This window comes from Choloepus didactylus, chromosome 21, assembly GCF_015220235.1.
Source record: "Choloepus didactylus isolate mChoDid1 chromosome 21, mChoDid1.pri, whole genome shotgun sequence".
NCBI classification, from domain to species: Eukaryota; Metazoa; Chordata; class Mammalia; order Pilosa; family Megalonychidae; genus Choloepus; species Choloepus didactylus.
In genome coordinates this window covers 47,249,908-47,272,568 of record NC_051327.1, presented here as the reverse complement: position 1 = coordinate 47,272,568, position 22,661 = coordinate 47,249,908, and the positions used below count along the sequence as shown (strand labels likewise).

The 22,661-nt window shown below is 56.0% G+C and overlaps 2 protein-coding genes across 3 annotated transcripts; one reads left to right on the top strand and one right to left on the bottom strand.

The window, feature by feature from the left end:
* Positions 1 to 57: 57 nt before the first annotated feature.
* Positions 58 to 4,872, bottom strand: ASPHD1 (aspartate beta-hydroxylase domain containing 1). The gene is made up of 6 exons (XM_037813824.1): positions 4,611 to 4,872; positions 3,609 to 4,049; positions 3,325 to 3,456; positions 2,129 to 2,497; positions 815 to 928; positions 58 to 331 (listed from the first exon to the last, which is right to left on the bottom strand). The coding sequence occupies exons 1-6, from the start codon at positions 4,870 to 4,872 to the stop codon at positions 222 to 224; spliced, it is 1,428 nt and encodes a 475-aa protein (XP_037669752.1). The 3' UTR covers positions 58 to 221.
* On the top strand, positions 4,594 to 22,470 carry SEZ6L2 (seizure related 6 homolog like 2). Of its 2 annotated transcripts, XM_037815318.1 has the most exons (18): positions 4,598 to 5,097; positions 6,035 to 6,166; positions 6,847 to 7,146; positions 7,505 to 7,644; positions 7,939 to 8,140; positions 12,140 to 12,325; positions 12,935 to 13,103; positions 13,697 to 13,860; positions 16,030 to 16,230; positions 16,712 to 16,850; positions 17,656 to 17,852; positions 17,999 to 18,193; positions 19,878 to 20,069; positions 20,183 to 20,374; positions 20,875 to 20,913; positions 21,098 to 21,215; positions 21,344 to 21,440; positions 21,892 to 22,470. In XM_037815318.1, the coding sequence occupies exons 1-18, from the start codon at positions 5,019 to 5,021 to the stop codon at positions 21,919 to 21,921; spliced, it is 2,772 nt and encodes a 923-aa protein (XP_037671246.1). In that variant the 5' UTR covers positions 4,598 to 5,018; the 3' UTR covers positions 21,922 to 22,470. The 2 variants fall into 2 exon arrangements, with proteins under 2 accessions (XP_037671247.1, XP_037671246.1); XM_037815319.1 differs by lacking the exon at positions 20,875 to 20,913 and having other exon boundaries at positions 4,594 to 5,097.
* Positions 22,471 to 22,661: the final 191 nt, after the last annotated feature.

The window sequence follows — 22,661 nt, the reverse complement described above, 5'->3', positions numbered from 1 at the left end:
AGCCCCTGCCCCAGGGTTCTCCCTGGGCTTCATAGCAAGGAATGAAGAAATCAGGAGTTAAGAGAGGATTCAAAGTCTGTATTTCAGTGTGCGCGGCCGGCTCCAATCCCCACCCTCATGGCCCACCCCAGCCCTGCTGTGAAGAGAGGCAGTTCTGGCGACTTCTGGCTGTCCCTGAGGGCAGCATCTCCTGCCCTGGTGTCAGAAGGGATTGCCTCCCTTCAAGGGTCTGGGGCAAAGACAAAGTCGAGGGCCTGGCGCTCTGCCCCAGCCACGTTGGGGTGCCAAAGGTCCACGATGAAGACCACTCGAGGCCCATCTTCAGAGGTGCCTAGGGCATACAGAGATGGAGCAGGAGAGCAGCTGACATGAATTGCTTAGGTGCCAGGAGGACTCACCAAATATTCATAAAAGCAAACAGACAGCAGGTATGTGCCAGGCACTGTTCTAATGCTTTATATTTAACAGCTCTTAAGCATCAAAACAAACCATTAGATAGTGCCATAATTATCCTCATCTTAAGACAGAGCAACTGAAGCACAGAGAGGTGAAGTAACTTGCCCAAGGTCACACAGCTAGTAAGTGTTAGAGCTGGGACAGACACCAGGCAGTTCAGACGCAGGGTCCTGTGCTGTTAACCGCTTTGCTATACACCTACATTAGCTTATTTAAGCCTTGCAATCACCTGATAAAGAAGGCAGTTGCTCCATTTCACCAGTGATGGGAGAGGGCATATGATTTGTTCAAGGTCACACAGCTGGGAGACTGCTATGCCCTCTAGTCTACTACCCTGGCAGGACAGGGACCCCGTTACCATTATGAGCCACTGTATGCAGGAAGGAGTCGTCCACCAGTAGACAGTGCCCCTCAGCCCAGCACTGAGGCTCGCCGCCGACCACCAGCTCACAACCGGGGGGAATCTTCAGGCCTGTGGGAAGAGACCCAGGTATCCAGCACCCCTGCTCTTGTCCAAGGGGCCCACCCCATTCAGTAAGTCAGCAGATCTGAGGCTCTGGTAGACACCAGGTTCTATGACAGCCCCTCCTTGCTCTCTGGAAGATGACTGGAGTATAATTAACAATATAGTACTCGATGAAAAAAGTGCTAGGAGATGGGTGAAAGGCAGAGGAAAATGCAATCTATTCTGTTGGAGAGAAAAGGGAAGACTTCATGCTAGGCCCAGCGTCCCCACCAGGTTTAAGGGATGACTGTAACACCATCCTGGCCCCAGCCCTGGACCATGTGCTCTGATGCTGTGAGAAAACTGAGCAGCCAACTCAACTGATGGGGATTAGGAAGGCATCCCAGAGAAGGTGTGGCACCTGAAAATTTGAGTCCTAGTGGCTGAGCAGGGGTGATGGGGGGAGTGGGAGCACTCTAGGCTAAAAGTACGGGATGTAGCTGGCCTCTGCCAGGATAGGCCAGAAGGCCTTCATCATGAGAGCACGGTGAGAGGGAGGGGGGTGCAGGGAAAGGAGGGGGGTGAGGAGAAGGATCTGGACGTGACCCTGATGGGCAGTGTGCCCCAAGTGCAGGACACCTCCAACCAGCAGCACAGAAAATGATTTTAGGTGAAACAAGGTCATGGCATTAAATAGCAATCAGAAGTTTATTTCCATTTCCTTTCACTCTTTAGAAGATCCAAAAGAAAATCTCAGTTCGATTCTGCCACAACTTTAACACCGCACAAAATTGCTCCCCTTGGACTCGGAGAGTGAAGGCTTCAGGCTCAGAGAGGCCAAAAGAATTTAGCTGGAGTTTTTAAAGCTTTCTCTTTTTTAAGTTTAAATTTGTTTTTATGAGTACTTTCTTTTGAGGGCAAGTAATCCTGATTTTTACTTGTCCCCAACAGAAAGTCTATAAATCTATAAAGATTCCTTTAAAATAAATAAGTAAAACAAAAAATGTGGAGGGAGTTGATGGGAAGAAACATGGTACGGAGGTAGATGGCTGTGGCAGAGCTTATGAAGGTGATTGGCAGATAACTAAGCTCGCAAAATGCTGCTGTGGGCAGGAGGGTGTCCAGGACAATTTCTGAGGAGAGAGGCACCATCAGAACTACCGTGGAGAAAGTTCTGGTGGCAGAGAAGACGGTCCAGGAAGTTGTCCTCAGGTAGCATCTACTCACCTAGATGGCATCTGACCCGGGCATTGGTGGGCCCACAGCGCCCCTCGAGCCGGGCCCCGGGCAGGAGGACGGAGAAGCCAGCATTGCCGAAGGTGTTGGCGCTTATAAAGCTCCGCAGCCCTCTCAGCGCCCGGTAGGCCCCCGGGCACCGGCGGCAGTTGCTGGGTTGGCACCGGCCTGCTTGGTACAGCAGGAGCTGGTAGCACCCAGGGGCCAGGGGCGGGGACCAGCCCCGAGGCAGTGGGGTAGTCCCTGAGAAGTCCCAGCTCACAGCCCCAAAGTCCCGCAAAATGGCAGGGAAGCTGCTCTCCAGAAGCTCCACATCGTGCCTCTGGGCGTCCCGCAGCACAAAGGGGGCCGAGGGCAGGTCTGGCAGGAAAAGCAATCCTGGGCGCTGAATGCCCAGGACCCCTGGCCCTCCTCCAGGGCCTGTGCCACCCTGAGCCGCCCGCCTCACCCTGCCCATCCCAGCCCAGGAGTAGCGCCTGGCATAGGCGTGAAGCCGACGGCTCACTAGGCCTTCAGTCCTGCGTCCCTCCCCAGGCTCCCCAGTACTCCCTACGCTTGCTCTCCCGGCCCCAGAGCACCTCCCAGACCCACCACTGACTCCCCCAGCCCGGCGCTCAGTCCCCAGGGGCTGCAAGTCTTGGGAGCCCAGGCGGTAGCAGTACCAGAGGAAAAGGGAAGTGAGGGCTCCAAGAAGCAGGGTAAGGGCCGAGGAGGCCAGGGGCAGTGGCCAGGGAGACATGGTGGGCACGGGGGCCCGGGCCAAAAGGCCTGGGGCATCCCTCAGGCCCCAGTTACCCTGTTCCCCCAGATCTCCCCGGGTCCCACCCATGGTTGCTCCCTGGTTCCCCCCGGGCTGTTTCCTTTCCACAGTCCCACTCTTGGTTCTCTCTCTCCTTCTGGGGTCTCCTCTCCAGGTGTCTCCCTCTGTCTCCTCTCTTTTGTGTACCCCCAACCTGCCTTTCCCTTTCTTTCTCTCCTCTTGCTTTCTCCCTTGTCTTTGTCTTTCCAACTCTTCTCCCTCTATCCTACCCTGTCCCCTCCCTTCTTTTTCCTTCCCGCAGTCTCCTCTCTCCCTCTCCCTTCTCCTCCCTCCTCTCTTCTCCTCTCTCCACCCCCGCCCCTCTCTTCAGTCTCTTTCTCTCCCTCCCTTTCCTTTCAGCTCCCCAGGACAGCAATTCCTACCCCACCTGGACCCGCAGCCCCGTCGTCCGCGACGGCTTCTTTCTCTTTCCTCTCCCCTCTCCTTCCTGCCCTCGCTTCTCTCTCGACCCGGCCCTCCGGTCCTGCTCCCTCGCTCCCTCTCTCCTCCTCGCTCCTGCCTTGGCTCCCACTCACCCTGACGTCACCCCTCCCCGCAGCCCTCTCATCTCAGCTACGCCCGCCCCCGTCCAGCGGCAGCTGCATCTCAGGCTGGGGAGGGGGGCCGTTTCCGGATTTGCAGCGCCCCCCCCCAGCTCCAACGGGGCGCTACGTTGGGGAGGGGGGCCGGGGTCAGGGGGCACCGCGCCAACCTCCAGCCGCCCCGCAATGCGAAAAGGAGGGGCGGGGCCTGGCGGCGGGGGCGGGGCCGAGCCAGGGGCGGAGCGAGCGCGCGCACTGACGGGCAGGGGGGCGCGCGGAGCCTGGGGGCCGGGACGCCGTGGCCCGTCCGTGGGTCTGCGGGTCCCTCGACCCGTGGGCCTGTGACTCCCCTCCCCCTCCGCCTGCACGAGCGCCGGCCCCCGGCGGGAGCCTGACTGCAGTGACAGCGGCTCCGGCCCATCGCCGGCAGGGCCCGCTCGGGCGGGGCCGCGGGGAGAGCTGTCCGCGCGCTGGTGGTCCTGAAAAAAGCGCGCTCCGGGCGCGTTGTGAGGGAGCCCGGGAGAGAAAACAGGAGTTGAAACCGCCTGGCGGCTGGCCGGCGGCCTGCTGTCTGTAAGAGGAAGGTCTCCCCTCCCCAGGCCCCCTGCCCGTCATTCCTTAGACTCCTCAAAAACATGGAAACGCGTCATTTTCCTGCGGGAGGGGGAAACCCGTTCCACCCGAGCTTCTGTGAAAGGAAGTCCCATGCGGGGTCCGGATGCAGGGAAGGGGCATATTGGGGGACCGAGCAGGTGTGAACCCAGCTGTGCCGTCCCTCGGCGCCCTGGGAAGAGGAGATTCAGATTCCAGATGTGCTGGAATGGCGGGGGGTTGGAGGGAAGGGCGTAATTACTGTTGGGACCAGAGTTTCCTTTGCTTCCCCTAGGGCCGACGGGAGGGAGGATTACGGTCCTCGTTCATATGGTCCCTCCTTCCTCCCTCTGCACTTCCTCCTCCTCCTCCCCCACCCCCCAAAAATCCCAGGCCCCTCCCCTCGCCCGTCCCCAGGATCTGACGTGGACTCAACACCTTTCTCCGCTTCTCCCTCCCGCAGCCCCAGTGCCCGAGCTTCGAGTCTCCGGGTTCCGCAATCCCCCCTCCCCGCCGAGCCCCGCCAGGGCCCAGTAGGTACCGTCCCGATCCCGACCCCACCCCAGGCCCTCGGAAGCCACCTTTCTCCTCCCGACTCCTCCAGCTCGGGATCCAGCCAGCCCGGTGGACCCAGGCTCCCGAGCAAGAGGGTAACCCAGGCGACCCGGCCCTTTCGGCCTTCTCAGCCCCACCCCCTGCAGCCGGAGCCGCGCCCCCTCTCCCACGGATCGGGGAGCAAAGGACGGAGGAGACTGGGCAGAGGGGGGAATCCAGGCGCCCCCCAGCCCAACCCTGCCCTTCATCACAAGGGGCACAGAGATTGCCTTCTTTTGCCGACCCCTAGCAGGAGGGGTTGGGGATTAAAGGGAAAGATAGAAGGAGACGGAGGAAAGGTGGCAGCTAGATTATTTAGGAGAAGCCCCGAGGAGAGAGATCGGGGTGATTCGCCATGGGGACCCCCAGGGCCCAGCACCCGTCGCCTCCCAAGCTGCTGTTCCTAATTCTGCTGAGCTGTCCCTGGATTCAGGGTAAGGACATGGGGATGTGGGATGGGCCCCGAGCCAGCCCTCAGCGGGGTCCTTAGCCCTCCTTTCTTCGAACATTCTGGGTCTTCCGAGCCTGCGGGGGAGGGGAGTGGCACGGCCGCCGCGGAAGGCGCAAGCCTGGGGTATCCAGCTGGTTCTCAGATCTCCTAGCCCCCGAGCCTAAATTGATGGGGAAATGAATGAGGGGAGCTCTTAGCAGCGTCTTAGGGGTTAAATCCAGAAAGGAGGGATGGGGAAGTTGGGGGAAGATCTGCGGAGGCGGCGGCAGCGCGCGGGGTACCTGGGTCGAGAGACGGAGGTGCTGGGAGAGAGGCCAGGCACCGCTCACACAAATGGTCTTGGACATATGAACAAAGACAGATGGACAGAGGCAAGGCTCAGACACCAGCTAGTCAGTCCCCCATTCTGACCTCCGGCCAGACTCCAGGAAAGGATGCAGAGACTGCAAAGAACGAGAGAGAGAGAGAGAGAGAGAGAGAGAGAGCGAGCAGAGAGAAAGGACAGCTATGCTGCAGAGACAAACCGGAGAGAGAAACCTGGGGCACTGCAGAATCGAGGGCTAGGAGATGCTCCCCAATCCTCTGCAGACCCCCAGGGTTGGGGGGAGAGCACATCGAGGTGAAAGTGAAGGCAGCACTGCCGCCCCCTCCCTGCCCTGATGGCGCTATCCAGGGATCAGAATTCCAAGGTGAAGGCCCACACAGCCTGGGGGGGGCATGGGGGCGTGGGGGGTAGGAGTGGAACACGCAGCTGGGAGCTGACCACCTAATCTTGGCTCTTGGCCTGACTTCGGACCCGCTGAGGCCCTGCAGGCCCAGCTGACTGGGTGAGGAGGGAAGACCCGGTCTGGAAAGGATGGTTCTGGAGAAGGAAGTGGTGGGGGGGGAGGGGAAGTTGCTCACACAACTTCACCTCCTAGGTCTGCCCCTGAAGGAGGAAGAGGCCCTGCCAGAGCCTGGAAGCGAGACCCCCACAGTGTCCTCCGAGGCCCTAGCCGAGCTGATCCATGGGGCCCTGCTAAGGAGGGGCCCTGAGATGGGCTTCCTGCCAGGTGAGATCCCAGAGTGGCAGGAGGGGGAGAGAGGCTGAGGGAGACACATTGGTTCAGGGAGATGGGGAGCCAGTCCAGGGAAGAGCCTGCAGAGGGGGGTAAGACCCTCCACGCTCCCCAGAGAGTCCAGTGAAATTCTAAGGGAGACAGAGAGACAATTGGAGAGAGTCAGAACTGGGCACAGAGAACCAGAGAACCAGAGACAGGATCATCAAGAGGCAAAGTCAGAAAGAAAACCAGACACACACAGAGAAAGATGGAAAGTCAGAGTCAGAGAAAGGAGAGGCGGGAGGAAGGAGAGAGGAATGCAGAGACCAGCAGATCTAGAGCCACAAAATCAGAGAGAGAAGAATGTGAAACAGAGAAGTAGAGTTCCAGAGAGAGCAAAAGCCAGAGACTTAGGGGAGAGAGAAAGGGGTGGAGACAGAGCTAGAGGGAGGGGCTCAGGGAGCCAGTCAGGGCAGAAGGGCCTGGATGGGGAGGGGGAGAAGAAGAAAAGGAGGGGAGCGCCAAGCTGTGGAAGCCTTGGGGGGAAGGGATGGTGTTTGGATGGGGATGGCCTTGTGGGGGAGGCCCTTTGGGTTCAGTGGGGGATCCCCAGTTTCTCTCAGCCCTGATCCCCATCCAGGGCCCTCCCAATTTGTTCCTCATGTGCCCTGACTTCCCTTGCACTGTCCCAGGATCTGATCCAGACCCCACACTAGCCACCCCTCCAGCCGGCCAGACTCTTGCAGCACCCTCTCTGCCATGGGCCACTGAGCCAGGGACAGGGCCTCTGACAACAGCTGTGACCCCTAAAGGGGTCAGAGGGGCTGGCCCCACTGCACCGGAACTGCTGACCCCACCCCCAGGAACTACAGCTCCGCCCCTTCCTGGGCCAGCCTCCCCAGGCCCGCCCCTCAGTCCCGAGGGAGGGGAGGAGGAGACAACGACAACCATCATCACCACGACCACAGTCACCACCACAGTGACCAGCCCAGGTGAGGCGCCTGAAAGGGAATGGGGTAGTGTCAAGAGCCCAGATGTAGGAGAGGAGGATTCTGGGTATGAATGGGGAAGAGGCTGCTGAGAACATGCAGAAGAAGGGGTTCTGGGTACAGATGGGAAGGGGCTGCTGGGTAATAATAATAAAGGCTAACATTCATATTCCCCTGCTATGATGTATTTTATCTCTATTACAGCTGGGGAAGGGCATGCTGGGTACAGCTGGGAGAGGGGGCACTGGATAAAGATGGTGAGGGGAACTGGGAGAAGACAGATACAGACCCCCAGAGTTGCATGGCTCGGAGGGCAGGAACACAGGGGTTCTCTCAACCACAGCCACTTGTATCCCTTTAGTTCTGTGTAACAACAACATCTCTGAGGGTGAAGGGTATGTGGAGTCTCCAGATTTGGGGAGCACTACCAGCCGTACCTTGGGACTCCTAGACTGCACTTACAGCATCCACGTCTACCCTGGCTACGGCATTGAGATCCAGGTAACCAGACTCAAAGCATCTGACTGTGAAACTTCCAAGTCCTGCCCTCTGTGCCCGGGTGTGTGTGCACATATTTGGTCCCGGAGCCAGAGGACCTGGGCTGTGTGGCCACCACCATCTCTGGGACTGTTCCCTAACCCCAGTGATCTCAAAGACTCTCCTTGAGTTCTGAGCTTGGCTAACATTACCGTGGTGCCTGGGCCACTGCATATGGGGACAGGGAAGGCAGGCTGTCTTAGAGCTGCTCCTACCCTGGCTGATATGCCCTGGTGGGTCTGTTTCTGATTTCTCCAGGTGCAGACACTGAACCTGTCTCGGGAGGAGGAACTGCTGGTGCTGGCTGGCGGGGGGTCCCCAGGCCTGGCCCCCAGACTCTTGGCCAACTCCTCCATGCTCGGAGAAGGACAGGTCCTTCGGAGCCCAACCAACCGGCTGCTCCTGCACTTCCAGAGCCCACGGGCCCCACGGGGCAGTGGCTTCAGGATCCACTATCAGGGTGAGGGGCCTGGGGAACTGGTGGAAGTGCAGAGGCTGCACTGGGCACAGGGGACAGCTTGGGGGTCCCTCAAAACACAGAGAGCTGCTGGGGGCTTTTCCTTCTGACAGGGCCCTGGGGGATCAGAACCCTCCAAGGAAACCCATGCACACTGGTCTGAGAGAGCACACGGCCAAATGGCAACTCATCCATTCCCTTAACAAATGGTTACCAAGTGCCTACTTTGTACCAGAGCCTGTGTTAGGAATGTGTTAGGGAGAGGAATGAATGAACCAGGTATAAACCTGATTTCAAAGAACTCAGCATCTAGGTAGGGAGACATACAAGTAATTGGGATGATCATAATTCAATCAATCAAGACCATGACGGAGGAAACACAGGCAGGGGGAACAAATGTCAAAGGGCCCTAGATTTCTCCTAAAGGAGCTAGGGAAAACTTGGAGCAGGTGACGTCTCAGCTGAAACCTGAAGGATGGGTTAGCCAGGGGAAGGAAGGGAGGGAAGGAGGGAAAGGGGGAGGCAGGTGTCTAATGGATGAAAAGGCACATTCCAAAACACAGAGAGAAGAGAAAATATGACCCCTTGAGCAGTTGAAGTAATTCAGTATGGAAGACAAAATTGTCCTAGCTGCGCATCCTTGAACAAGTTATTTAACCTCTCTGTGCTTCATGATCTCATCTAAAGTATGGGATGATGGGGCCCATGGAGCCTATTTTAGGTGTTATTAGGATGATCAAATGAATTAAGGCATGTCAAAGGCTTAAAATAGGGCCCGATGCACAGTGAGAGCTCAAAAAAAAAATGTCAGTTATTGCTCTCTAGGGAAAGCAGAGAGGGGTGGGGGAGAAGGGGGCTGAGTGACCAGGACTCAGTGGGGACTTCAGACTTCTTCATCCTGCAGGTGAGGGGGAGGCATTTTGAAACGTTTCAGGCATTAAGAGAATAACAGGCTTAGATTTGTGACCTAGAAAGCTCCTTCTGACTTCGGGGGTCAGGGGAGGGGCATGTATTCATGTTTGAGCACCCACCCACAGACAACCTACACACACGTGTGCATTCACCCTTCACCTGCGTGTAGGGGCACCTTCCCCCAGTGCCAGGGTAAGTTCCAACACAAGTGTGTGCGTAAAGCAAGGGGCCCAGCCCACACTCCCCATCCCAGGCACCGCTGTCCTCTCTAAGATCCCTTCCTATGCTCCTCAGAAACGTAGAGGGAGCTGTGTGTTGAGCCAGAAGCCCCTTCACGTCCCCTCACGGCCACCCCTGGCTCCCTGTACCCACGCCCTTTGTAGACCTCGTCCAGGACACAGCCTGCATCCCTTCCTCGTTACCTCTCCAGCCCCTCCCTCCTGCTTCTCCTGGGGCCTCTGCTCAGGACCTGCCCCAGAGGCTCATGTGTGCAAGGAGGGGGACGCCAGGCAGCAGGCCCTGCATGGAGAGACCGGAGAGCTGGGGGGGCATGTATTTGGCGGCAGGGGGCTTGGTTGGTGGGGAGCAAGGGCAGGCCCTGAGGGCCCAGGGCCAAGGGCTGGACTTCGGATATTACAAAATGGCTCCCCACTGGCTCCTTTAAGCTGCCACTTCCCCAGGGCATTGAAAATAGGACTCTTAGCAGCTAAGTGGAACATTTGGGGAAGCAGGGCTATTGCGTAAATCGCCTGTCATCACCTGCCTTGGTCTTCCCTGCTCCGCGGCTCCTCCAGGCATCCTTGGGACTGAGGACCTGTTTAAAATCCTTCCCAATCTGCACTAACTAGGGCCTTTGGTCCAGAGCGGCCTCATTAGCTTTTCGGAGAGGTCAAAGGCTCCATCACTCCTCACCCCAAATCCAGCAAACTTCGCCATTTAGAAAGCCCTCTCACCAACTATTATTTCATTTGCTTCTCACAGCACCCCTGGGGCGTGGCCACTGTCCTGTCCATCTCCCAGAGGAGAAAAAGACTCAGTTTATGTGGGTTGCTCAGCCACCTGCAAATTCATTGCAGAGTCAGAAGTCAGATCTCTGGCTCCCAGTCATTCGTTAGTTGAGGCAGAGGGGTAGGCGATTAACATCTCCTGAGCCTCTTCTATCCTCCAGGTGCTGTGTGTGTTTCTCTTATTTAATTTTTAGGAATCCCAGTGATAGGTATTATTATTGCCATTTACAGGTGAGAGGCCCCTAGAGGTGAAGTTACCTGTTTAAGGTCATACAACTAATGAGTTTGTGGAGCTGGGAGTGAAGCTCAGGTCTGCCTGTCTCCCAATCCAGTGCTGCTGCAATTGATCAGCCAGGCTTTTAGGAGACAAAATAAGTAAGGCTTGGTTTAGTCTCATGGGAGAAGCCAAATGTATAGCTTCAGTAGTGGCAATAGACAGTGGTCAGCGTGATGGCAAATTTTTATATGTGGGATCGTGTACAGACAAGGGAAGGGAGGTGTCGGGAAGGCTTCCTGGCAGAGGTGGTACTTAAGCTACCTCTTGAAAGATGAGAAAGGGGGAGGAGAGGGCCTTTCAGGTAAGGGTGATGGTGTGAGTCAAGGATGGAGGTGGGATCACAAGAAGTCACAGAACTGTGCTGTGTAGGATATGGGTCATAGTTGCTGAGAACAGAAGCTGGAAGTGCTGGGCTGATGCCAGCTTAGGAAAAATCTCGATTGTCATTCAAAAGCATTCCCTTTTGATTTGATTGGCCACAGAGAGCAATTACAAATGTCATTTATGCAAATCACTGTGTTCTAGAAGGTTGTTTGGCCTCCCCAAGAGTGAGGGCTGGGTCTTTTTTTTTTTTTTCCTCTATCTCCCCAGGGCTCAGCCCAGGAAATCCTTGTTGAATTCTGAAATAGGGAGGGACCAGGTCTCCAATAAAATCACTCAGGGCTAAAGAGTCTGAGAAAGCAAAATTCCAAGCAAGCTGGTACTTCCCAGGCCCTCTGCTAACCAGAACCTGCCTTTCCTACAAGATCTGGCTTTATTGCACTTCTTTCAGGAAGGCTTTTTTGATGAGCTCTGCCCAGTTCTGAAACATAGACACACAGAGATGTCAGTATTGAGTTCAGAGTTCATCATTTACTACCAAGTCACTTTCTATTTATGTGTTTTATCCCATCTGATTTAGCAAGAATTTCAGGGGTCTTACAAAAAATGCAAGCAATACAGTTGTACAGAGTAATTTAGAATAAAAACAGCACCAGGTAATGCTTAATAAAGATGAAAAAATAGAAGGTAGATATACAGACCATTGTTGCTAAGGACAAACCTCAATCTGGTTCTGAGCTTCCTGGCAGCCAGTGCAAAAAGGGAAATCACACGGTTCTCAGTGCAAGAAAGGAGAAAACAAGACAGATCTTCAAGGCAAGCAAAGCTTTCCCCAGCACATCACTTTCACTGGGGGATTCATTTAGAGAGCATTGAGTATTAAGGTCTTTAATGGTAAAACAAAGTTCCTATAAGAGTTTCACGTGGTTTCTCTGGATGAAAGCTAAGGGTACAGCACCATGGAGCACCTCAATGGAGGAAAGTCTCTGTATGTGGAGGGAAGGAAAATGCTATGGGGCACTTAATTACTTGGAGCCTCAATTTCCACATCTGGAAAATGGGTCAAACATTCCTTCTCTGTCTGCCTCAAAAGCACTGAGTGAACTCACTTTGGAAGGTGAACATCTGCAAATACTACTTGTTATTATTAGAGCTGGGCCCGGGTTCAGAGTGGCCAATGTATTTGCCTGCAGCCACACAGCAAATAAATGCCAGGGTCCAGAGTAAGGTCTCTGAGGTACACTGTCTATAAACGGGGACCAAAGTGGGTGGATGATAAAAACTAGTGGAGGTAAGATGTTGAAATGACATCTTTGGGAAGCAATGCGCTCAGGCAAGGAGCTCTTGTTCTTTCGGGTGGTCTCCAGTGTGGGGCTGGTTTGTGTCCCCTGGAGACTGGGAGGAGGAAAGAAGCACTGGGGGATTGGTAAGAGGGAGCAGCATGTGGGAATGAGTCCCCCCTTCCCCCTGCTCTGGCTGCTCCAGCCTACCTCCTGAGCTGCGGCTTCCCTCCCCGGCCGGCCCATGGCGATGTGAGCGTGACAGACCTGCACCCCGGGGGTGCTGCCACCTTCCACTGCAACTCGGGCTATCAGCTGCAGGGCGAGGAGACCCTCGTCTGCCTCAATGGCACCCGGCCAGCCTGGAGCAGTGAACCCCCCACCTGCATAGGTGAGTCTCTTGCCACCATAGGGGATGGGGGTGGGGTGGTTCTGTCCTGGTGACCCCACAGGGAGGGTCCTATCTTGAGGGTCTCCATCTTTGGGGAAAACACATCCTGAAAGTCCCTATCTTGGGATGTCCCACCTTGAGAGTTTTCGTTTAGGGAGTCACCCTTCCGGGGATCCCTTCTTTAGGGCAGTCCTCCTCAGAGGGGGAATCATTCTTCAGGTCCACAGGCTGGAAAGTCTCTGTCCTATAGGGTCTTCCTTATGGGAGTCCGTGACTGGAAGGTTTTCCCTCTAGGGGTTTCAGTTCTGGGGATCCCCATAACTGAGGTCACCATTCCAAGGTGTCCCTATCTGTGAAGGCATCATTTTTGTGGACTTTCTAACCCATCCTGGAGTTTTCCTATTCCAGGGCTGGCTCCCCTCCCGGGTGGTGGCCTGGAGAAGGTTCTGTCCTCTGGGGTGAGCCTGTGGGGCAGAGGCCATCTCTGAGCAAGGTCCCAGCCAAGCTGTGGCCACATGAGCTCTGATGCTGGGCCTGAGAAGGGCTAAGGCCCCAAGGAAGAGGAGAAGTCAGCTCGGGTTGGCCTTAACTTGCCTCCACTGCCCACAGCGTCCTGTGGGGGCATCGTCCACAATGCCACACTGGGCCGCATCGTGTCCCCCGAGCCTGGGGGAGCTGCAGGACCCAACCTCACCTGCCGCTGGGTCATTGAAGCAGCCGAGGGACGCCGGCTGCACCTGCACTTCGAAAGGGTCTCGCTGGATGAGGACAATGACCGGTAAGGGTCTGGGCCTTGGGTCAGAGGCCCCCTCCTCGGGGCAGTGGGGAGGCAACAGTGGGGAGTCAGAGAGACCTGGAGCAGATCCCTGTTGGACTATGTGTCAAACACAGTTTAGTTCTTACCCTTCCTTAGGTGGTATCACTGTGCAACCTTAGATGAGTCACTTAACCCCACTGTGCCTCTGTGTCCTCATCTGCAGAATGCAGAAATTAGTACTTAAGGTTTCGGTGAGGATAAATGAATTCAGATATGTCAGGTGCTCAGAATGGGGCCTAGCACACAGTGAGCACCTGATGAAAGTGTTTGCCATCATCTTCATCATCATCATTATTCTTTATCTAACAAACTGCTATCCCAGCTCTGCCACGACTTGCTATGTCATCTTGGCCAATTTATTTGATCTTCCTGGGCCTCAGTTTCCTCACCTCTAAAACAAGGAATAATAATAGTATCTGCCTACAGGGTTCTTGTGAGAATTAAACGAAATTAAATGTATAAACAGCTTAGAAGGAATCCATGGCGTAGAGCAAATGTTGATAATAGCCATGAGCAGTTAGGAGAGCTCCTGGCCACTTCTCTGTCCCTCCCAGGCTGATGGTGCGCTCGGGGGGCAGTCCCCTCTCCCCTGTGATCTATGACTCAGACATGGATGATGTCCCGGAGCGGGGTCTCATCAGTGACGCCCAGTCGCTCTATGTGGAGCTGCTCTCAGAGACACCTGCCAATCCCTTGCTGCTGAGCCTCCGATTTGAAGGTAACTGACCCTGTCCCAATCCCAAGCCCTGCACCTTCTCCTCCTCCCGACACCCAGGGATGGTCATCAGCATGGGCTCCCTCCGTTCTCATCTCTGTGTTTGGATCCCTGAAATCTCAGTTGCCCCTACCCAAAAACTGCAAGGTCCCCTAGCTATGATCCCCATCTAATTCCCTGAGGTGGACTTTCCTGTTTAAGCTTCAGCCATGGCTGGATCCACGGACATAGTTAGGAGACCAGTAATTTCCCACTCTCAGCTCTTCTTTCCTGTGCATTGGCTTCACTGTCAAGCAGGCTCTTCCTCTGTGGTAGACCCAGCAGCTCCAGGCTTACATGCCACCCACTTAGTAACTCCAGCAGAGACAGAGAGAGAGAAAACTCATCTCTTTCCTGAGTGCTTCAGTGAAAATGCCAGGAAAGGCTCTCATTGGCCTGCCTTGGGTCATGTGACCATGCTTGAGCCAACCACTGTAGCTAAGGCAGGTGGCATTCTGATTGGCAGACCCTCATCACATGACCATCCCTTGTTGGCCTCACCTGAACCTCATGGTGTAGGAGGTGGGAAGGCATATCTCCCAAAAGGAAAATAGGGTTCTGGTTCTTTCTGATGTAAGGAAAATGTTCAGAGATAGATTGTGGTGATGAACGCATAGCTATGTTATCATACTGTGGACAGTGGATTGTATATCATGGATGATTGTATGGCGTGTGAATGTATTTCAATAAAACTGAATGTAATTAAAAAAAAAAAAAAGAGAGAGACAGGGGAAAAAAAAAAAAAAAAAAAAAGGAAAATAGGGTGTTGTTACCAGAAAGAAGGGGGAACAGAGTTCTGGACAAGTAGAAACATCAGCCATCTGCTGCAGATTTGTGCTGGAATAAAGGTAGCAAAAGAAGGGAGCCACAGAAACAGATAAAAATAAAATAAAATAAAGTCAGCCTGTGGGCAGAAGGGAGAAAGCTGTGTTGTTTCAGAGGAAGTGAAGGTCACTTCCTTCTAGGTCAGTAATTATGGGAGAAAAGGCCTTTGAGCTGGGCCTCAAAGGACAGAGAGCTTCTGAGAAGAAGGGGATTGGGGAATTGCATCTCAGAGAAGGAACAGTGTGAGCAAATGTGAGGCAGGGGAGAAAGGTCTGGCATGTTTGGGAAGCAGAATTTCAGTGTGTCTGGAGCAGAGGTCTTGGGCAAACACTAGTAGGAGAGAGACAAAGAAAGTAAAGTGCCCAGAGATGGTTGGGGTTAGTTCCTGGTATGAATCATGAGAGAAATACAATTGGCACTGGGACCTGATGGGTGAATAGGATTTTTACATCCACCTTATCAGGTTAAGTAACAGTGAAATAGCACAGGGGATCTGCAGAAATAAATTGTGGGGTAGATCCTGAGAACATTAAAATGCAAAGGACACTAGCCTTTTAGTAGGAACCCCTGGTTTGAGGCCTGGCTCTCCATGACTGTAGGCCATTGCCAGTCTGGGAGCTTCCGGGTCTCCATCTTTATGAAAGGCACCTTACCTCATGGGTAACTTTGCAGCTAAGATGTGACCAGGTATGAAAAAACTAAAATATCCTGCAGGTGTTCATGTTTGCTAACTTAGTCCAAATCAGAACTCAGTAGCTTTTGCATCAGCTGCCTTTGAGATTCTAGCAACATCTTGGATAACCAGAGGTGATCAGAATCTGAGAGTTGTTGTTTTGAGGACCTACACAAACCAGTTCCCCAAGGGCACCTCCACTCTGCCTACCACCCACCCATACCCACAAACAAATACTTGGCAGTGTCCAGGGCCAAGTATCCATGGCTGGGAATTAAGCAATCTGGGTTCGAGGACTGGGTTCTGCCGCTGCCCTGCTGTATGACCCTGGGAAAGTAGCTTTTTGTCTGTGGACCTCAGTTCCTGTATTTGTAGAGGCTGGCTGGGGTTTGACTAGCCTAGGGGATTCCTTCTGAAGACTCTGGAGGGAACACAGGAATGCGTAAAGGAGGAGCGTTTGGATTTTTGGCAAAGTGAAGAGCGAAAGCTAAGCCCAAGTGCATTCAGTTTTTTAAAAAATCCCACCAAGTGGCCAAAGAACACCTGCATTCAGCCCAAAGCCCCTGGCTGTGGTCCCTTAAGACCTAAGACTTGTCTTTGTCCTTATTTTCTGTGATTGACTGACTCCTCTCTAGCATTTGAGGAGGACCGCTGCTTCGCTCCCTTCCTGGCACATGGCAACGTCACCACCACGGACCCTGAGTACCGCCCAGGGGCACTGGTCACCTTCTCATGCCTCCCAGGATATGCCCTGGAGCCCCCTGGCCCCCCCAATGCCATTGAATGCGTGGATCCCACAGAACCTCACTGGAACGACACAGAACCAGCCTGCAAGGGTGAGCCCCACCCATACCCCATCCCCAGGGAGTCCTTCAGTCTAAAGACTCCCCCGTGAACTGGGGTGGGTGGGGGGGTCCTAGGAGGCCATTCAGGAGGGAGTCCTCCATATCCAAGCCAAATCAACCCAGGCTTTGGACAAATACAAAGCCATGTCTCTTTCAGAGCCCCGGTTTCCTTAGCTGAATAATTGGAGAGCTTGTTACAGGATTCAGGGGCCACAAACCCAAGTGTCTCCAAGAGCCAGAATTTGGTTAGGCTAAGTCATGGAGGGTGGTGATGGGAAGGCTGGAGAGCAGGGTTAATAAAGAGCAGCGCTGGGGACTGGGCACAGCAGGACCTAGGAGTGGGAAGAAACAGATGGCTAAGTGATCACAGGAAACGTGTGAAGTGGTGCATGCCGTTGGGAGTGTGAGGACTGCGGTGAAACAGAGACTATCTCCCCACCTGAGTCCTGAACGTGACCCCCTTCTGCTGCAGCCATGTGTGGAGGGGAGCTGTCGGAGCCAGCAGGTGTGGTCCTCTCTCCCGACTGGCCCCAGAGCTACAGCCCAGGCCAGGACTGCGTGTGGGGCCTGCACGTCCAGGAGGAGAAGCGCATCTTGCTCCAAGTTGAGATGTACGTTTGGGCCCTGCAGAGGGTGCCATGGGTGTGGGCTCAGCCCTGGAGGGCCTGGCGACGTGCCACCTGCATTCTGAGCTGCTCTTGTATTTGTACACAAGAATCAGCGAATACATGGTCTGATGAAAGAGGCAATTAAGGGTTCACCTTAGTTAGACCTAAGTTATTAGCCAGATGACTTTGAGTAAATGGGGGCAGTACAGCTTTCCTCAAGGGCTGCTGTGAAAAAGCGGGGCTTGGCCTGGTGTCTCAAAGGCTTCGGTGGTTTCAGGGGGCTACTGCTGGAGTGATTTCCAGGGATCCGGGCCCAAGCTATTGCATCATTACCAGCACCCAAAGTGGGGGTGGGGGTGGGGGGATCCAGTCGGCTGATTTGGCGTGAGCTGGTCATGTTGACTGGACGGAACCAGAAGTGGGCGTGGCCAAAGAGGAGGTGTTGCCGCCGCAGGGCCTAGAGTTATGCGGGATGGTCCAGAGCCTGGGGTTGGTCAGAGCTGGAGCGGGGCTGGCCTGGGATGCTGGTGGAAACGGAGAGACTGGAGAGTAGGCCAGAGTGGAGCAGGGCTGGGGACTGGGCCTCAGCAACTGGGAGGCGCCCAGAACTGGTGGGCTCTGGAGGACCTGGCGAAGGGGAGAAGCCCATGACTGGTCAAAGCTGAGGCGGGGCCCGGCGTGGGATAGGGGGTGCGGGGCGGGCTGGAGAAGGTAGGATTTCACTCACCGACAGAGCGGGGACTGGGCAGAACTGGGTGGGCGAAGCCAGTCGTGGCCCCGCCCCCACACCTGGCCCCACCCCCTGCAGCCTGAACGTGCGCGAAGGGGACATGCTGACGCTGTTCGACGGGGACGGCCCCAGCGCCCGAGTCCTGGCCCAGCTGCGCGGACCTCAGCCGCGCCGTCGCCTTCTCTCCTCCGGGCCCGACCTCACGCTGCAGTTTCAGGCACCGCCTGGGCCCCCGAACCCCGGCCTGGGCCAGGGCTTCGTGCTGCACTTCAAAGGTACTGGGGGCTAGGGTCCCGAGATGGGCAGGGGTCCCGCAGGCCAGAGGTCCCGGGAGGGGGGCACCGGGTCAAGGCCCCCGACGCTGGAAGGGCGCTCTTAGTCGAAGGGCAGCCTTCAGACTCGTCGTCCCCCACTCCTGCAGAGGTCCCGAGGAACGACACTTGCCCCGAGCTGCCACCCCCGGAGTGGGGCTGGAGGACGGCGTCCCACGGGGACCTGATCCGGGGCACGGTGCTCACCTACCAGTGCGAGCCGGGCTACGAGCTGCTCGGGTCCGACATTCTCACCTGCCAGTGGGACCTGTCCTGGAGCGCCGCGCCGCCCGCCTGCCAAAAGAGTGAGCCGGGCCCCGCCCCACTCCGCCCGGGCCCCGCCCCTCCGCCCCGGGCCCCGCCCACCTCCGTCCTCCCCTGGCCCCGCCCCCATGCCCTTTGGGTTCCGCCTTTCCAATCCTTGCCCCGCCTTTATTCCCGCGCACCTGGGTCCCGCGCTCATCTTTTTCGGGCTGTGACTCTATATTCAGGACTCTGTCCCGGTTTCCTTGTCAAGGCCCGGCTCCCACCCTCCCCTGCCCCGTCGGAGTCCCGCCCGTTCTCTCTGGGCTCCGTCCCGGGCCCCCGCTGGCTGCCGCTGCCTCAACTCCTCGCATTCTGGGCCCTTCGCTTTCAATCCTTGACCCTCTGGGGCACCCCTTTGCCAAGGCCACGGCTCGTCAGAGCACTTGATTTATCTAAGGACGTCACTGAAGCCCTGTGCTGGGTTGGGGTTATGCGCACGGGGTCAGTCTGGGAGAGGGACAGATAACCGAACAGTGGTAACTGCTGGGTGACTGACTTCAGCAAAGTGCTTGGCATCCCTGGGCCTGGGCTTCCCTCTGGGTGAAATAGGATCAAGGGGTTGTAAAGAGCGAGTGAAAAGGTGCACACAGTGCCTGTAGGTCTGAAGAAGGGCTGGGAGAGAGGGCTGGATGATCCTTTCAGGTTTGGGGAGGAGGTTTCACAGAGGAGGTGACCCCTGAAGGAGATGGGCCTGCCACGGGATGGATGATGGGTCTCCCATGTGGCCCCTGGGGGCAGTGGCGGGACCCACGGAGAGAAGTTTCAGGGAGCCAGATTTGGGCTGGACGCAAGGAAGAATTTCCAGTTGACACTGCTGAGGAAGCAGTGAGCTACCCCCATCCCTGGAGGGATTCACAGGATGACAGGCCTGGATGCAGCTGAGAATTCAGCTGGCCCAGCTGCTGCTTGTCTCAGAGGAAGAAACCAGCTGAGGCTCAGCAGGGAGCCTGCCCAAGGCTGACCTTGACAATGAGCCTGAAGCTATGCTGAGATGTGATTGTCCTGACTCTCAGTCCAGTGCTGCATGGCAGTGGCCTCGAGTAGGTCCCAGCTCTGCCACTCTCTGACCTAGTGACCGTGGGCCAGTCATTTGGCAGCTCTGAATTCCATCAGACAGAGATGACAGTGACATTGACCTCTTGGTATCATGAGAGTGAAATGATATTGTTTGCAAAATGCTTAGCAGGGTGACTGGCACAGGTTAGATAAAAGAAAAGAAAAGGAAAGAAAAGAAAAAAAGAAAAGAAAAGAAAAGAAAAGAAAAAGGCTATGATGATGGTGACCTTCCCAAATCAGGGTCAGCAGGCAGGTAGTGTAAAGGTGGGACATGGGCTGGGTGTGCAAGGAATGATGGGAGAGGAGGGCCATGCCTCTTAAACAGGGCCACTGCTGGTCCTTCCCAGATGGTCTGCCATGTGGGGCTGACCCTGCAGTATTTGGTTAGTGTGTGCTCTGGTACAGTGGTTAAATATTTCAAAGGTTTCCTCTCAGTATGGGGGGGCCTGTGGTTGCCCCAATTATCCTATTTCCCAGAAGAAACCTGAAATAGAAAATGCACTGAATTTTCAGTTTTTACCACCACTCTCTTCATTCTGAGGAAGTGGTGGGAGGTAGTAAGCTTCTGAGGGGAACCCTGGAGCAACTGAGGCCCTAGCTGCCCCTGACCTTGCCCTCCCACAACAGTCATGACCTGTGCCGACCCCGGTGAGATCACCAACGGCCACCGCACTGCCTCGGACGCCGGCTTCCCCGTGGGCTCCCACGTCCAGTACCGCTGTCTGCCGGGGTACAGCCTGGAGGGGGCGGCTGTACTCACCTGCTACAGCCGAGACACGGGCACACCCAAGTGGAGCGACCGGGTCCCCAAGTGCGCCCGTGAGTCTGGGGGATGTACTGGGAAGGTGGCTGGGTGACCCCGGGGAGGTCCTGTCTGCACGCCTTGGGCCGGCTCGGCAGCGCAGCTGGCACGTGACAAACTTTCCCCGCAGTGAAGTACGAGCCGTGCCTGAACCCTGGGGTTCCCGAGAATGGCTACCAGACGTTATACAAGCATCACTACCAGGCGGGCGAGTCCCTGCGCTTCTTCTGCTACGAGGGCTTTGAGCTCATCGGCGAGGTCACCATCACCTGCGTGCCTGGGCACCCCTCACAGTGGACCAGCCAGCCCCCGCTCTGCAAAGGTGCCTGGGCATCAGGGCAGGAGGCAGGAGGGCACATCAGTGTCTGGGAGTGCCAGGGCTGGGAGAGTCAGGTAGCAAATTCCAGATCAACAGGGGACTCTACTGAGCATGTCATTCCCCTCCTGGGTGCTGCATCCTCACAGGTGTGTCTAGAAGTCCTGGGGAAATTTGGGGTCATGGAATTAGCCTAAGGGATGCAGTGGAGGGGGCCTGGGTCTGGAAGCCCCTTGCCCTCTCTGAATAGGCCTCAGTTTCCCTCTCTGACAAATTCCAAAGACCTGGCTGCCTCAGGATCCCCAAACTTTTAGGGGTCTGGAGAAGGAGGAAGAAGGCCCTCCCCTGCCCACGCCTCCCCTAAGGGAAGGACAAAGTTTAGGTTGAGCAGAGGGCAGAGAGAACCAGGCTGTCCAGCCCAGCCCCACTGGGCTCCCGGCCCTCTACCCACCCTCCTTCCCCTCCCTGGCTCAGACCCCATCCCCCTCCCCCTCCTCTCCCTGCAGTGGCCTATGAGGAGCTCCTGGACAACCGAAAACTGGAAGGTCAGTGAGGGCACAGGTGGAGACCCAGGCCCTGGCCAGGTCGGGAGGGCGAGGCAGAGGCCGGGGGCAGGAGGCCAGGCCCTGGAGGGGTAAGGCCCAGGGGTTCAGGGCTCAGGGCAGGAGGCTGGGAGAGGCCAGGGCAGGGCCCAGCTCCTGATCACTGGCCTCTCCTCCTCCCCAACAGTGACCCAGACCACAGACCCATCACGGCAGCTGGAAGGTGGGAACTTGGCCTTGGCTATCCTGCTGCCCCTAGGCTTGGTCATTGTCCTCGGCAGTGGCGTTTATGTATACTACACCAAGTGAGTAACCCCATCAGGGAGCCACTGGCTGGGGCAGACCTCCCACCTGCCTGGCTCAGGAGCCAGGAGGCAAGGGGAGCACTGGGGCCCACCTGTTGATAAGGTCCTCTGTCCTCTTGCTTTCCCAGGCTGCAGGGAAAATCTCTCTTTGGCTTCTCCGGCTCCCACTCCTACAGCCCCATCACTGTGGAGTCGGACTTCAGCAACCCACTCTATGAAGCTGGGGTGAGCCTTTCCCCAACCCCTGGGGTGCTACAGTTCTCAGCTCCAGGACTCCATAGCCCCCTCTCAAGGGACTCTGCAATCCCTAATTTGGAAATTTCAAACTGAATTAGCACAGCAAGTCAGGTGTAGTAGGGAGTGGTGAGGTCTGTGGCTAAACAGAGAACTTGTGCCCCGCCCCATCTATATGCAGCTCCATCCTGTAGGCCTGACTGCCAGATCTTCCAGTTGTCCAAGAACAGCCAGAAATTCAGATTTTTATATGATTTTAAGACATCGTGGGAAGAACCAAACAACCATTGGCCATATTCAGCCCCATCCTCACCGCAAGCTCCCCAACCCCCAGGGATGTGCTACTTTAAAACTCCTCCATCTTTTGGATAACTCTCCCCATTGTTGTACCTTCTCCAACCTCATTCTGCACCAGCAACTGGTCCCTTCTCTCTGTCTCCAGGATACACGGGAATATGAAGTTTCCATCTGATCCTCAAAACCAAGGCCGCAGGACCCAGGATGCCCTTCCCCTCCTCATTCTAGGCAGGGGAGATGACAGGACCTGGTCCGTGACTCCTGGCTCCCCTCCTCCCTGCCATGTAAATAGTCTCCCAGCCCCACCAGGGGGCTTTGATGGCCCTGGAGACCCTTCATAAATAAACCAGCATCCTGCCGCCCAAAGCGTCCTCTTCTCAGTTGCCAAACCAGGGGCCTGCCCTCACCCTCTGTGCCCATCACTGGCTTTTGGACCCTGGGAGGGAAACTCAGCTCCCCTGCAATCCTCCAGCCCAGAGCACCTTACAAGGACTGCCCCATCACCTTGAGAGCTCTGCCGACCCCTCAGCCACAAAGGCTCTGCTCGTCCCAGATGCCCTGGCCCCAGGCCTAACTCTTGGCCTTGGAGGGTCAGAAGAAGACGGATGAAGGGGAGAGCTGGGACAAGGCCCCTGCTCCCTTCCTACAGTTCCCCAACCCACAACTTCTTCACCTCTGCTTCTGGATTTTCATTTTTGAACAATAAACAGAAAATCACCATTTGTAACTGGGCTAGTGGGGTCTGGGGAGGTGGGGATGGTGGTGATAGTGGCCTCTGGAGAGAGGGCTGGGTAAAGGGGAACAAAGAGGGAAATCCCAAACTTGGCACAGGGCAACATCCAGGGGACTGGCCTGGGGTCAAAAAGCCTGGCTTTAGGTTGGGACAAGTTGGTGTCTGGGCCTCGGCTGCCTCTC